Source organism: Carcharhinus amblyrhynchos, chromosome 6 (genome assembly GCF_965287045.1).
Source record: "Carcharhinus amblyrhynchos chromosome 6, sCarAmb.v2.hapA, whole genome shotgun sequence".
NCBI classification, from domain to species: Eukaryota; Metazoa; Chordata; class Chondrichthyes; order Carcharhiniformes; family Carcharhinidae; genus Carcharhinus; species Carcharhinus amblyrhynchos.
The window spans coordinates 72,429,239-72,445,532 of record NC_137329.1 but is presented as its reverse complement, the minus strand read 5'-3'; the positions used below and the strand labels follow the sequence as shown (position 1 = coordinate 72,445,532).

General features: G+C 41.3%; 1 protein-coding gene across 8 annotated transcripts in view; it reads left to right on the top strand.

Moving 5' to 3' along the window:
- The window catches only part of tbxas1 (thromboxane A synthase 1 (platelet)), a 222,379-nt gene that overhangs the window by 183,625 nt on the left and 22,460 nt on the right, over positions 1 to 16,294 (top strand). For 7 of the 8 annotated variants that reach the window (XM_080190624.1, XM_080190625.1, XM_080190626.1 and 4 more), the window contains 2 exons: positions 14,225 to 14,313; positions 15,381 to 15,518. The exons of the other annotated variant lie outside the window; for it this stretch is intronic. In XM_080190624.1, the coding sequence (XP_080046750.1) occupies positions 14,225 to 14,313; positions 15,381 to 15,518 (227 nt within the window). The remainder of the gene's footprint in view (positions 1 to 14,224; positions 14,314 to 15,380; positions 15,519 to 16,294) is intronic. 8 annotated transcript variants of the gene reach the window in all.

Here is a 16,294-nt window from a genome sequence, read left to right as displayed (position 1 = left end):
CCCCAGAGATTGATGGACCTCTGATCAGCAATAATTGACTGCTGTCTTTGTGTCAGTCTCTTCTATAACTCCAGGGGTCAGCTGTGAAGAATCTGTGCTTTTATTGCACAAAATGAAAATAAACAATCACCACAAGCCTGTAGTGAACACAACAGGTTCCAAATGAGACTTAAAAGATAATGGATCCATTTGGGGACTTGCTTTATAGAGGGCTCAGTAAATGAGCTCCACTTGGTTGACTAATTACCAAATCCCAGGGATATCTTTTTGTCTTTTTGTACCAATCTCCAGGGAGTTCGTACTCAATGAATCCAGCAGGGAGGTCAATATCTGATTCCCCATTGCAGATCATGAGGGTTATCACACCTTCTATTCAGAAAATAGCTTTATAAGGTCCCATACATGGTTACTGCCGGTAATGAGAATGCACCAATTACACCTTCGCGTGCAGATCCCTGTGTGGACAGCGGTGTGTAAAATCTTCTTATACATTTCTGTGATCACTCCATGACTGAGCAGATGAAAATTAGATTAACATAGAGAGCTTTCATCAATACAGTAGTAAATGCAGGAAACTTTCAATTGAGCTACACAAAGCAGTGGATTTGATGTCCTGACTCACTGAGGGCAGATGTTAGCCCCTCCATTCCCTCAGATCACTCATGAATTAATCTGCAGTGGAGAGGGCAAATGTAGAGAGGGCAGGATTGGACTAGGTTGTAATTGCTGATTGTCTTACACCTTGATCATTCACAACCTAGACTAGCACGTGAAGACTGGCTAATTGAGTGAGTTACCAAAGGGAGGCCAGAAACTGTGGTACTTGATTCCAGCAAGATTCAACATCTCCAGAAGAAAATTGAGGTGGGCCATAGGGAGGGGAGTGAAGGGGGTACTGTAGATTGAGGGTTTGATAAGCTGCTTAAAAAATATCGAATGCAGGTTTGATAAGCTGCTTAAAAAATACCGGATGCAGCGTATCAAGGTGAATGTTTGGGAAGTTGGGAGTCTGTAATCACCAACCCCACTCTATTCTCTTTGTGTCTGCAAAACTGAACAACTGCACTAGCCCATTGAAAATAGCTGCATCTGCATGCTGCAGAGTGGCTGACTCCCTCAGCAGCTGCCAGAAAGAAAACAACCCCATGACACGTATTGATGGATTAACAATGAAGTCCAACCTGAAATTAGGGCATTGGTGACTGAAAGATGAATGATACTATTCAAAACTTGGCAAGGTGCAACAACTGGCTGTTACACAAAGAGCAGGGGGATTGGGGGAGGGAGAAGAGGAAACTGGTAACACTTCAGGTAATGAATTCATCAGTTTCAGCCACAAAACTAAGGTGGCAGGTACAATATGTTTGACAGAGCAAGTTGGCAATTCCAATTTGAAAATACAGTTATTCTTCCATTGCCTCAGCTGGTCACCAAGTGAGTGATTGAGCTTTAAACAGAAACTGGAGCAGGAGAACAGGCCATTCATCCCAATTAGCATATACTAGTATTTGTATTCTGCAGGGGCTTCCTCCCAGTCTAATTAACACATAGAATCATAGAATCCCCAAGGTGCAGAAGGAGATTATTCGGCCCATCAAACTTGTATCGACAACAATCCCACCCAGGTCTTATCCCCATAATTCCACATATTCATCCTGATAATTCCCCTGACACTAAGGGACAATTTACCATATTTAATCAATCTAATCTTGCACATCTTTCGACTGTGGGAGGAAACCAGAAAGCTCAGAGGAAACTCACATGGACATGGGGAGAATGTGCTAACTCCACACAGTCACCTGTGTGGAGGTGAATTGAACCTGAGTCTCTGCCACTGAGAGGCAGTGGTGCTAAACACTGTGCCACTGTGCTACCCAACTCTTCCCATTTGATCTTGTATCTCTAGTCTCTTTTCCCTCAAGTAAATATCAGGTCCTCCCTTCTGTATGTATAATATATATATACTTCACTGCATAGCCAGGATTTTACAGCGAAGCACTGGCCCCATCCATGAGCCAAAGAGTTCAACTCAGCACCATTTTGTCTGTTTTGCATCGAGCAGACAACAGCCATCAGGACACCAGTCTCTTTAAAGATTGATATCCCACCATCAAGAAGGGCTGGCTGCTCTTCAATCCCATGGAATGGCCAGAAGTGCCACTGGAATGGGTGGCCAGTGCTAGTGACTGTACTGACGCAAAGCAGCATCATGGACAGCAGTAGGGGGGTCAGAGTCGCATGGGCCAGTCAGACAAAAACAGTGCAGGGGCTGTTGGTTGGTGAAGGTTGGGGATATTGCCCTGCTAGTGGCCCTTGCTATCTGAGGGAGAAGCAGTGGGCCGTCCAAGGGCCAATCAGATGGCCTACCACCCTGAGTCTGCATGGAGGTCACCAAGTTTTATTTGCCAGTCATCCCACGTAACAGAGGGCCCACTTGCTGCTGGTAAAATACGAGGGACAGTAGAAAGGGGCCCTTGTCTGGCCCTTAATTAGCAATTAAGGCCTTCAGTAGGCCTCTGAGTAGAATCTACTACCTTTCCCATTGCTGGTAAAATGACAGTGGCAGTAGGAAAACAATGGACACTCCATATCTTTATTTCCCACCCAATTATTTTTCCATTCCTCCTCCCTACGAGCTCCTTGAAGCCCTGTAAAATCCTGCCCACTTGAAACCAACAATGGGATTTTCTGGTCCTACCCACTGTTGGATCTTTTGGTCCTGCCAAATGTGACCCTTGCTCCGTAGAAGATTGGTCTTAAATTCTCTGTTTGACCAGTTGGTGGCTATTTTTTTAATTTTGCCTTCTTGTTCTGGATTTTGAGTCTGGTAAAGTCCTTCCTAGAACCAATGAAGTATAGCTATAATAGATATAGTAATGGCTAATGAGCCTAGTTTAGTTAACATCCTTATAGTGCATGAACATTAATCTAATAGTGATCATAACATGAATTAGTTTAACATGGTATTTGAAAGTGAGGAATATGAAACAGCTAAGATCCTGGACATTGTTACAGCTGACTTCAGTAGGATGAGACAGAGATTGTCCACAGTCTGGGCAAATCTGTTAATACACAAGTAAAACGACAGAAAATCAGTGTGAGGTATTCAGAATATAATTCAGTGTGGTACAGAACTATTTCATACTCCGAAAGAGAAAGAATTTTATTTGTCAAAAAAGACAACATGGGCAACTAAAGTGGTAAGAGGCAATGTGAAAGGAAAAGAAAAATAATGCAAAATGGAAACAGTAGCACAGATCCTGGTGAAAGGGAATGATATAACAAGCAGTGAAAGGTAACAAAAGCAGATATGGCTACACAATAGAACTCTTCCTCATCTCTGGTTTAAATGGGAGCCCCTTATTTTTAAATGTGCTCCTTAATTCTATGTTCCCTTTGAGGGGAAATGTCCTCACAACACCTATCTGTTCAAGCCCTTTCAGAACTGTATTTGTTTCAATAAGATAACTTCTGATTCTTCTAAAGTGGAAATATTAGAGAGGAATACCAGGATACACAGATTATTTTTTAAAATTTTATTCCTATCTCAGAGTTACAAAGCCAGTGTGCCGAGTCAACAAGGCCAGCCCTTAATCCATCTTTTTGCTTGCTTCAAAAACAAATTGATTTCAATTCATAGTCTGCAAGAGTGAGACATTGTAGATTCAAGCTGACAAGAACAGTTATTACACCTGATCTCATGCTTGATCCTACACTCAATCTTAACAAAAAGCAGGGTGCACAAAATACAGGTAGGCATACTCCGAAAGAGAAAGAATTTTATTTAGTTTAGTGTAGAGAATAGTAAGTTAATCGGTGAAGTCAGAATAAGGGTGAAAGTGATGATGTGCAAATCAGGACTACGGTGCATGTAAGTCAGTGCACAAAGAATAGTGAATAAGATTGGGAAGTTACAGGCGCAGATTACAGTGTGGAAATAAGATGTTGTGGCGATAACAGACCTGGAAAGGGCAAGACTGATTGTTAAATATTCCTTGGTGCAAAGTGTTTAGAAAGATGAGGAGAAGGGGGTGAGTGATAGTACTGGTTAGGGCAAGCATTGCAGTGCTGGAAAAAAAGGATGTCCCTGAGAATTCAGGGACAGAATCAGTTTGGCTAGAACTAAGGAACAAAAAGGGTGCAATTACATTGCTCAGTATAATCCACAGACTGCCAACTAGTGAGAAGGATGTAGAAGAACAAACCTGCAGGGGAATTACAGAACGTTGCAAACATTATAGAGTAGTTATAATGGGGGATTTTAATTACCCAAATGTAGACTGGATAATGGCAGTGTAAAGGACAGAGAGGGGGAAAAGTTTAGAATGTGTTCAGGAAAGTTTTGTTTAGCAGTTATATGTCCAGTCCAACAAGTAAGGAGGCACTGTTAGATTCGTTCTTGAAAATTAGGTGGGCCAAGTAGATTGAGTGTTGGGGGGAACATTTAGGAGATAATGATAATTGTATCATACGGATTAGGATGATGACAGAAAAGAAAAGTAGGCAGCCCAGAGTAAAAATAATTAACTGGGAGGGAGCTGACTTCAATGGGTCAAGAGTGGAACTGGGCCAGTTAGACTGGAACAAAAGGTTGAGGGGAAAAACTGGAGCTGAACAATGGGCTACTTTCAAAAAAGAAATGGTTCAGGCAGCGTCAAGGTATATTTTCTTAAAAAGGAGAGGTAGGGAAAACAAATCCAGAGCTCCTGGGATGAAACAAGGAGATAGAAATTAAAATAAGGAAGTAAGAGTGTGCCTATGACAGGTGTCAGGTGGAAAATATAATTGAGAGGCAAGTGTAATACAGAAAGATCAGAGGGGAGGTGGAAAAGCTCATTAGAGAAGTGAAGAGGGATTATGAGAAACGACTGCCAGACAACATGAAGGAGAATCCCAAAATCTTCTATAGACATTTACATAGTAAAAAAGTGGTAAAAGGAGGAGTAGGGCCAATTAAGGACCTAAAAGATAATTTACACAGGGAGGAAGCATGATTGAGGTATTAAATGAAAACTTTGCATCCAGCTTTACCAAGGAGATAGATGTTACCCAGGACATATTGACAGTCGAGGAAATAAGAAGGAAGTATTGAATAGACTGTCAGTACTAAAAGACAAAGCACAGGGACTGGATGAGATATATCCAAAGATGCTGAAGGAAGGGAGAGTGGGAATTACAGGGATGCAGGCCATAATCTTCTAATCTTCCCTAGACTCAGGGAAGGTGCAAGAGAACTGGAGAATTGTTAATGTTATGCCATTGTTCAACAAAGGATAGCCTCAGGATTTACCATGCATTTACCTTGGCTAATCCATCTAACCTATACATCTTTGAACACAAAAGGGCAATTTATCACGACCAACCCACTTAATCCTCATATCTTTGAACTGTAGGAGGGAACCAGAGCACCTGGTAAAAAACCATGCAGACATAGGGAGAATGTGCAAACTCCACACAGTCACCCGAGGCCAGAATCAAACCCATGTCCCTGGTGCTGTGAGGCAGCAGTGATACCACTGTACCTCCCACCTAACTATCCCATTTTCCATCATTTGGCCCACAGCCTTGTATGCCTTGGCATCGCAAGTGCACACCTAAATACTTCTTAAATGTTATGATGGTCTCTGCCTCCACCACCCTTTCAGCCATTGAGTTCCAGACTCTCACCACTCTCTGGGTTTAAAAAATTTTCCTCACATCTTTCTAAACCTCCTGCCCCTCATAATTTTATACATCTCGATCACATCTCCGCTCAGACTCCTCTGCTCCAAGGAAAACTACACCAATCTATCCAATCTCTCTTCATAACGAAAACTCTTCAGCATAGGCAACATCCTGCTCTTAAATTCAACGGGTGGGGATTTCCAGCCTCGCTCGTCAGCAAAACCAGAAAATCCCACCAGGGGTTTCCATGGTCCGTCTCTCACCTGCTCTGATTCCCGTGACGGATGGGATGGTAAAATTCACCCCGTGTCTCAGCTAATAAAGGCAAGTATACCATATGCCTTCCTAACCGTTTAATCCACTTTATCATTGGTGGGCAAGCTCTAAGAAACAATCGTTTGGGCTAGAAATAGTAGTCACATGGAAAAAAATAGGAAAAGACATGGTTTTTCTGAAGGGGTAATCATATTTAACTAACTTGCTGGAGTTTTTTGAGGACATAAAGGAAAAGTTATAGAACCCTTACAGTGGAGAAGGAGGCCGTATAGTCCATCGAGTCTGCGCTGACACTCCAAAAGAGCATCATGGCCAGCCCCACTCTTTGTTGACCTATCCCCGTATTCCCATGCATTTACCACAGCCAATCCACCTAACCTACAGATCTTTGGACACTAAGGGGCAATTTAGCATGGCCAATCCACCTAACCTACACATCTTTGGACCAGAATCGAACCTGAATCCCTGGTGCTGTGAGGCAGCAGTGCTACCCACTGTGCCACTGTGGTTAGGTGAGTTAATGCTTTTGATGTAAACTTTCAAAAGGCATTTAAGATAGTGTCACACAATCGAATTGTGAGAAAAGTTATAGCTCATGGAATAAAAGGGTCAGTATGAAAGTGGGTATAAATTGGCTCGGTGGCACATTGGTTAGCACTGCTGCCTCACAGCTCCAGGGACCCTGGTTCAATTCCAGCCTGGGGTCACTGACTGTGTGGAGTTTGCATGTCCTGTGTATGCATGGGTTTCTTCTGTGTGATCCAGTTTCCTTCCACACTCCAGAGATGTATGAGTCAGGTTGATTGGCCATGCAAAATGGCCCGTTAGTGTCAGGAAGAAGAGCAGGGTAAACGTGTGGGGTTGCGGGGATAGGGCCTGGGTGGGATTGTTAATTAAAAACATAAGAACTAGGAGCAGGAGTAGGCCATCTGGTCCTTCGAGCCTGCTCCGCCATTCGGTTAGATCATGGCTGATCTTCTCATGGACTCAGCTCAGCTCCACTTACCCGCTTGCTCACCATAACCCTTAATTCCTTTACTGTTCAAAAATGTATCTATCTGTGTCTTAAAAACATTCAATGAGAGACCCTCAACTACTTCACTGGGCAGGGAATTCCACAGATTCACAACCCTTTGGGTGAAGAAGTTCCTCTCAACTCAGTCCTGAATCTGTTCCTCCTTGTTTTGAGGCCATACCCCGGTTCTAGTTTCACCCGCTAGTGAAAACAACTTCCCTGCTTCTATCTTATCTATTTCCTTCATAATCTTGTATGTTTCTATAAGATCTCTCCTCATTCCTCTGAATTCCAATGAGTATAGCCCCAGTCTACTCTGTCTCTCCTCGTAAGCCAACCCTCTCAACTCCGGAATCAACCTAGTGAATCTGCTCTGCATCCCCTCCAGTGTCAGTATATCCTTACTCAAGTAAGGAGACCAGAACTGTACACAGTACTCTAGGTATGGCCTCACCAGCACCTGATGCAGCAACATAACCTTGCTGTTATAAACTCCAACCCTTTAGCAATGAAGAACAAAATTCCATTTATCTTCTTAATTACCTGCTGCACCTGCATATCAACTTTTTGTGATTCGTGCACAAGGACACCCAGGTCACTCTGCACAGCAGCATACTGCAATTTTTTACCATTTAAATAATAGTCCATTTTGCTGTTATTCCTATCAAAATGGATGATCTCACATTTACCAATATTGTACTCCATCTGCCAGACCCTTGCCCTATCACTTAGACTATATATTCCTTTGCAGACTTTCAGCGTCCTCTGCACACATCCGCTCTGTCACTCATCTTCGTGTCATCTGTGAATTTTGACATATTACGCTTGGTCCCCAACTCCAAATCATCTTTGTAAATCATAAACAATTGCCGTCCCAATACTGATTCCTGAAGTACACCACTAATCACTGATCGCCAACGAGAAAAACACTGATTTACCCCGCTCTTTGTTTTCTGTTAGTCTATCCATGCTAATACATTACCCGTAACACTGTGCACCTTTATCTTATGCAGCAGTGTTTCGTGTGGCACCTTGTCAAATGCCTTCTGGAAATCCAGATACACCATATCTACAGGTTCTCCATTGTCCACCAATCACATGATGTTCTCAATGTGTCTTACTAATGGGACAGTTTATATCCAGATGTCTCACTATTTCTTCCTTGATGATAGATTCAAGCTTTTCTCTACTACAGAAGTTGAGCTAACTGGCCTATAGTTACCCACTTTTTGTCCACCTTTTTTCAATAGTGGCGTCACATTTGCTGTTTTTCAATCTGCGGGAATCACCCCAGAGTCTAGCAACGTTTGATAAGTTACCACTAATGTTTTTGCTACTCCCCCCACCATCTCTTTTAGTACCCTGGGATGCATTACATCAGGGCCAGGAAACATGTCTACCTTTAGCCCCATTAACTTGCCCAATATTACCTCTTTTGTGATAATGATAGTTTCCAGGTCCTTCCTGTCGTAGCCTTCTTGTCATCAATTTTTGGCATGTTATTTGTGTCTTCCACTGTGAAGACTGACACAAAATACCTGTTCAATGCCTCATCCATTTCTTCATTTCCAGTTATTAAACTCCACCCCCCCACCGCATCCTCTAAAAGACGAATGTTTATTTTAACCACTCTTTTTCGTTTTATATGTTTGTAAAAACTTTTGCTCTCTATTATATTCTGAACTAGTTTATTCTCATAATCTATCTCACTTTTCTTTATAGCTTTTCTCGTGGCTTTCAGTTGAGCTTTAAATATTTCCCAATCCTCTAGTTTCCTACTAATCTTTGCCACTTTGTATGCATTTTCTTTCAATTTGATACTCTCCTTTATTTCCTTAGATATTCATGGCTAATTATCTTTTTTACTGTCCTTCCTTATCACTAGTATATACTTTTAGCTGAGCACTGTGAAAAAATTGCTTTGAAAGTCCTCCATTGTTCCTCAGTTGTTCCACCATAAAGTTTTGCTCTACCTTAGCTAACTCCTCCCTCATTCCATTGTAGTCTCCTTTGTTTAAGGACAAGACACTGGTATTAGATTTTACCTTCTCACGCTCCATCTGTATTTTAAATTCAACCATATTGTGATCACTTCTTCCAAGAGAAAGAGGACTGTTGTTGGTGAAGGCTGAATGGGCTGAATGGCCTTCTTCTGCAGTGTATGAATTCTACGATTCAATAAAATTTGGCTGAATAATAGGAAGCAGAGAGTGACAGTCAAGGGATATTTTTCAGGCTGGAGGATACTTTGGAGAGGTGACGCGGTAGCGCAGTGATTAGCACTACTGCTTCACAGCTCCAGGGACCCGGGTTCGATTCCCAGTTCGGGTCACTGTCTGTGTGGCGTTTGCACATTCTCCTCGTGTCTGCGTGCGTTTCCTCTGGGTGCTCCTGTTTCCTCCCACAGTCCAAAGATGGGCAGGTTAGGTTGATTGGCCATGCTAAATTGCCCCTTAGTGTCCTGAGACACATAGGTTAGAGGGATTAGTGGGTAAAATATGTAGGGATATGGAGGTAGGGCGTGGGTGGGATTGTGGTCGGTGCAGACTTGATGGGCCGAATGGCCTCTTTCTGTACTGTAGTGTTTCTATGATTTTATGATTTCTATGACTTTGTAGTGGTGTTCCCCAGGGATTGGTATTTGTGTCTTTTGTTGATCAAGGTCTTGGTGTGCAGGAGACAATTTCAAAGCTGGTGGAGTGGACAGATAGGAGGCAGGTAAAGTTCAATGCAGAGAAGTGTGAGGTAATCCATTTTGGTAGGAACTACATAGAGAGAAATATAAGATAAGCAGTAAAATGTTTAAAGGGGTGCATGAGCAGAGGAACCTCGGTGCATAGATCATTGAAGGTATCCTTAGCTGGAATATTTTGTACAATTCTGGACACTATACACTATAGGAAGAATGTGAATGTATTGAAAAAGTTTACAAGAATGATTCCCGGTATGAGAAACTTCCGTTATGAAGATAGATTGGAGAGGTTGGGACTGTTCTCCTTCGAGGCAAGAAATGCTCAGAGGAGATTTGATGGAGGTGATCAAAATCATGAGGGGATTGGGGAGAGTATATTAAGAGAAACTGTTCCCACTCGTAATAGTTTCAAGAATGAGAGAGAACAGATTTAAAGTGATTTGCAAAAGAAGCAAATGCTATGTGAGAATAAAACTTTTTTTTACATAATGTGTGGTTCGGGTCTGGAATGCACTGCCTGGAAGTGTGGTGGAGGCAGGTTCAATCAAGCATTAGATGATTACTTGAACAGAAACAATGTGCAGGGCTATGGGGAAAAGGCAGGGAGATGGCATTAAGCAATGATGCTCGTTTGGAGAGTAGGAGCAGACATGATGGGCCAAATGGCTTCCTACAGTCCTGTGATCTGCCATGTATCTGTCAATTTCACCCATCTGTGATCTTCAATCTCTTCTTACCTTTCTCACGGTTTATGATATTTCCAAATTACCAGTCAATTGCAAAATTATGGATTGTGAAATTATGGGTTGTGACCCGAGGCCCAGGTAACTAATATAATCAAAAAAAACAGTGGTTTCAACACCGATTTCTAGGAGGCATTACTATACACTTTCCTCCAATCTAAAAAGTAACCATTGACCAAAATTTTCTGTTTTCTCTCCCTTCATCAATTTCACATTCAGCTGCCCACTGAACCCATTCCTGTTTAACTCCATGGACTTTGATTCTACTAACAAGTCTATGACATAGCAATTTAAGAGCACCTTTTGAGAATCCATAAATAAAACCATAGAATTCTTCCAGTACAGAGAGAGGCCATCTGGCCCATCGAATCTGTATTGACTCTCTGAAAAAGCATTCCAGCCTAGGCCCTCCCCATCACTCACTCCCTGTAACTCTGTGCATTTACCACAGAAAATCCACCTAACTAACACATCTTTGGACATTAAGGGGTAATTTAGCATACCAAATCATCTAACCTGCACATCTTTGGACTGTGGGAAGAAACAAGAGCACTTGAGGACACCCATACAGAATAAGGAGAACATGCAAACTCCACGCTGTCATCCAGAGTCAGAATTGAACCTGGGTCCCTGGCACTGTGAGGTAGCAGTGCTAACCCTCATCACAGCTCTCCATTTCTTCATCAGCACCAGTCAACTTCCAATAATCCTGCCATTAGAGTTAAAATGCTTTCAGCTAATATCTTGTGCTGTGATAGTCACTGGTATCTAATCTGCTGTGTAATTAAGCTCTGAGTCCTAATTGAAAAAAAATGCACAGATCACACCACAAGAGCAATGTCAAAATGCACCTGTGAAATTTTGAAAAGTAAATGCATACTCTTGGTATGTTGAGAGGAAATTTTAAATTTCCTTACATATTAGCCTTACATATCTTAGCCTTACAGAAAGTGCATTTCCAAGACTTGATAAAGATAAATGGCTTGAAAGAGATTTTGCCATAAATTATAGACTCAGCCCTTAGATCAGAACATGCCTGAATTGCTTATCTTATAACATACTGCAGAAATAAAGTTCCTTTTTATCCCAGCAATTTTATAAATCTGCTTCATTGAACAGTAAAAAGCTAGGTTGCTTTGGTACCTTGCCAAATGCAAGATGCAGTAGGCTAGCTGCTTAGGAGATGCATTTATTCATACTAACAATAAGAGAGAAAAGACCATTAGTCCAATTAAGGACAATACAAAATTCCTAGAGGACAAAAGGCATGGGTTCAGCTAGTTCACTTTCTGCCATGGTAAAATAATGTTGGGGTTCTAACTAATTATTAGTAACAATGTTGGAATTCCCCAAGGCACTTCACGGGGGCATTATAAATTAAAGTGGCACAAAGCCACATAAAAAAAATTAGATCAGATCACCAAGAACTTGGTTAAAGAGATAGACTTTAAGAAGGGCCTTCGGGGGGGCGGGGAGGGGGGGGTGGGTGGGGAGCGGGGGGGGCGTGCAGGGGAGCAAAATAGAGAGATGACAAGGTGTAGGAAGAGAATTCCAGAGCCTGGGGCCTCGACAACCGATGATGGAGTAATTAAAATTGGCGATGCACTAGAGGCCAGTATTTGAGAAGCGCAAAGATCTTGGAGGGTGTGGGGATGGAGTATATTGTATAAATCAGGAGGGGGAAGCCATGGAGGGATTACAAAACTAAGGATGAGATTTTATAATCAAGGCATTTCTTGATTTGGTGCCAGTATACATTAGTGAGAACAAGGATGATAGGGAACAAGATTTCTACAAAGTTTTGGAGAGTTTATAGAGGGTAGAATGTGGTACATTGGAATGGTCAAGTCTTGTGTAACAAATGCATAAATGAAGGTTTTAGCAGCAGATGAGCTGAGGCAGGGTAAGGTTCCAAAGGTGAAATGTCTGAGCGAGAAAGGTGAGTGTGCGAGTGAGAGGTGTCGAGTGACAGGAGGAAGGTAAGAGTCAAGTATTACTGAATAAGGTAACTTTTTTCATTATAATAAATGTATGCATAAAAGAAATAGTAAAGCCTTTTAACTGTTTTTGTATGTTTGTACTGATTGCACAAAGCAATCAGTTTTTTGTGGTTTAATTCTTCAACATAATAAGACTTTGTTAGGTGTTCCATCAGCACTCTTGGGAAGTCAAAAGAGTTCCATGGCTGGAAAAGTTTGGTAGACTTGTCCTAACAACAACAAGCATTGGAATTCATAATCCCACAAAGAGTGTGTGACCACTTGTATCTGTCAATCAAACTGTGTACTAGCAGGCATCCCATGGTGATAATGGATGGTTGTGAAATCAGTCATGCAGCACTTATGCAGAAATAGAAATCCTCAGGCTTATGGCAACAGACAGTGAAATAGCAAACAATCCTTTTTGTTAAAACTCCAGACATTTGTTTTCAAAGATTTGAAGAGCAAGACCTTTAAATGCCTTGACAGTTCCATTTGACAAGTGCTTCTGAAAGTTTTGGCAGTTGATTTTGACATATCTCTTGACTATGCCAATGAGTTTGATGATAATTGGCTAATGCAAGTTTTATGCACATTCATACCTAATTTTAACAATTTCAAAGGGCACCTTTCCTCCGACAAAGGTGCCCTGGTGCCAGATCAGAAAGGGTACCTTCCTTCCATAGGGAAGTTCAGACCTGTTCTTACCTGGTTAATCTGCACATTTTGGGTTTCACACACCTGGCCTAGCAAAACCCCACTTCATTTCCGGTGGCTGATGATTTAAATGGCCAGATACCCCAGTAAAATGTGCATGCATGAAATTTGCCCCATTCACATCTGCACCATCGTGAAAATGGGATGCGTCATGTTTGGGACACAGTTTATGAATTTTGCCAATTCTGCCATCTTTGCCTTGATGGAGAACAAAAGTCTGTGCCAATGTTTCAAGACTTCTGATGATTTAACATTACAAGAATTTGGGGCAATTTATATTCAGCAATTGTTATCAGTTGTGGCTCACGTGGGATTAAATTCTGAAAGTGAGTTGAAGCCAGTCAGAGCATCTCCCCAGAATGGTGGTTATCACACACAACATCAAGTTGAGACAGTGAGGCCCACTAACACATTCCAGAGACAAATTTGGATATAATATGTTAGGAATGCCTTGCTCATTTGACTTCAGCAAGAATCCTCGACATTCCTACACAATATGTTTGCCATTACCTTGGTACCATAGCAGGGTATAAGGGTGGTGGTCTTCGATTGGCAGCTGAATTAACCAATCCTGTGACACAGAAGGCTAAGGAATGATCGGACATCAAATTTTAGAACAGGGTAAGATGCAGTGTGGAGTAGCATAGAATGAAAGACAAATGCAGCGGGCAAGAACCTTCCTCTTAAATGCAACTCCAACTTGTTTCAGAGAACCTCTAGCCTGAATTTTGCCTTCTTAGTGGAGTAATGAGATGAGCTTTGTTACTTCCTATGTTGGAAAAAGGTAACAAAAAAATTAAAACTCACTTTGAACATTATTCCGTTAGCTTCTATCTCATATGTCAAATAGATCAGGTTTACAATTTCGGTGGGATTTTTATTTATCCATCCTCTAAAAGATGCAAAAAATCACTATGGGGATGATGTGCGATTGCAGTTAACAGAACAAGACCTATCCTTGTTACATCACCAGATGACACTATCATATGTCTAATTTTGGATAGCAATGGTGAAATTGATTGCACTGGATATTGAAGTCACTAAACCCAAGAGTAATTCTAATGCAAACCAGGAATTTGCGACAAAAGATTCAGTGAAAATGGTATTATCTGTTAACACATCATTGTAAATCTTTCAGACCACCCCTGATTATAACAACGTGCAGAACTTGCCATATTTAGACATGGTGATCTCGGAGTCTCTACGCATGTATCCACCTGGAGTCAGGTAAAAAAAACATGGTTCTTGAAACGATTATGGTGATGAGGGCGTTAAAATCCCTTCTAAAAATTTTGTTAATTCATATTACCTATCTTTCCATTGAATTTTGTACAGGCAGGATGTTTTAATAACTTGTCTTGTTAAGGCAGTGTTACTGTCAAGGCAGTACCTTCATGTTAATGTATCAGTAATGTTCTATAATAAAACAAAGTTCTACCCTAAAGGAAGTATTATGGGTATAGACATCATATGGTACACGGCACTGCTAAATTTTTTTTATCTATAGGTTTGGTACTTACCTCTAAGCTATTTTGATGACAACTTACTCATCCCTAGCCTTTCCATTGCTTCCTTCTTGGACATCACAACTGACCCCAGCCCTGTCCTGCTTTCTTTTCCTTTATGTATAAAACAGAAGTTAAATCCTATAATAAGTAATCACTCTATTTAGAATAAGAACAAATAGCTCCTCTGTTATAGCAATCAGTTAGTCCCACTCCTCTACTTTCTCCCCTTACCCATGCAAACTTTATTCCTTCAAGTATCCAGTTTCCTTTTGAAAGTTACTGATGAATATGCTCCCACTGCCTTTTCTGGAAACACATTGCCTATTATACCTTCCCACACAAAATTAAAAATACTTTAATATCCTTCTATTCTTTTACCAATTATGTTAAATCTAAGTCCTCTTGTTAGTGACCCTGTTGCCCGTGGAAACAATTTTTCTTTATCAAAATTCCATGTACCTTTGAACACCTCTATTAAATCTTCTCAGCTCCAAAGAAAAAAAAACATACCCAGCTTTCCCATTCTTGGTTCTATCCAGTAACCTCCATTAGAAAATGCCTGTGTGTCTATGAAGAGCATATTGTGTTCATGTAACCATGCCAGACATTAGTGTCTTCAGAAAAGGAGAGGTGAAAGCTGGTCAAGGTGACAGAAGCTGATCTTCGCTCTCCTTGGATGGGATCGGGGAGTGCAAAGACCATAACTGACAACAATTATGATACATGTTGTCATTGTTTGTAAAGATCAGAGATGAAATAACTAGCTCTTTTGTTGGCCTGCTGCAGGTTTGGACGAGTGTGTGAAAAGGATTGTTTGGTGAACGGATATTTAATTCCAGCAGGGATTACTGTAGAAGTTCCTGTTGGCGTCCTTCACTATGACCCTGAATACTGGCCAGAACCAGAGAAATTTAAACCAGAGAGGTACGTAACAACCAATGATAATAACTTACGTAATGCCTTTAACATAGTAAAATGAGCTGAGACACTTCACAAGCATGTTATCAAAACTGATCTTGGAATAAGGAAGGAAATATTAAGACAGGTGACCAAGCACAGTCAAAGAAATCAAAGAGCTAAGGAGCATTTTTAGCACTGAAAAGTTGTATAGACGCACATTGTGCCAGCAACAAGACAAATTATATTCATAAAAACATTAGCTGTGGGCATAAAGGCATAAAAGCCATCCATTCTTAACCTATTCATTAACCTAGCAGGTTATATGTTATTTTTCAAAATGTTGTTGTGTCATCTGGAAATATTCCTGAGGTGTGTCCAGCCTCAAGGTAGACTATAATTATACCCAACTAATCGCTGAACCATGGATACATCCGTTCTCCAGTGACAAGACTTCACAAGTATGTGAACCCTATAGTTCCTGCACTCCACAAAGCAGATACCACAGGGTAATAGTGAAAAAATAAAACCCCTCACAAGAACTGGGCTTTCAACGGCCAGAGCTACTCCAGGGCATCCTCTAACACCATCTCTTGTTTTCCCCACTGAAAGTCAGCAGCCTTCCACAGACATGCTGCAGTTACTGGGGTGTGTTGTTTAGAAGCATTAGGCAAAAGCCTAAGATAAACACTGAGAGATTGGACAAAGGTAACTGGTTAACATTTGTATGCATCATAAGAACATAAGAACATAAGAAATAGGAGCAGGAGTAGGCCATCTGGCCCTTCGAGCCTGCCCCGCCA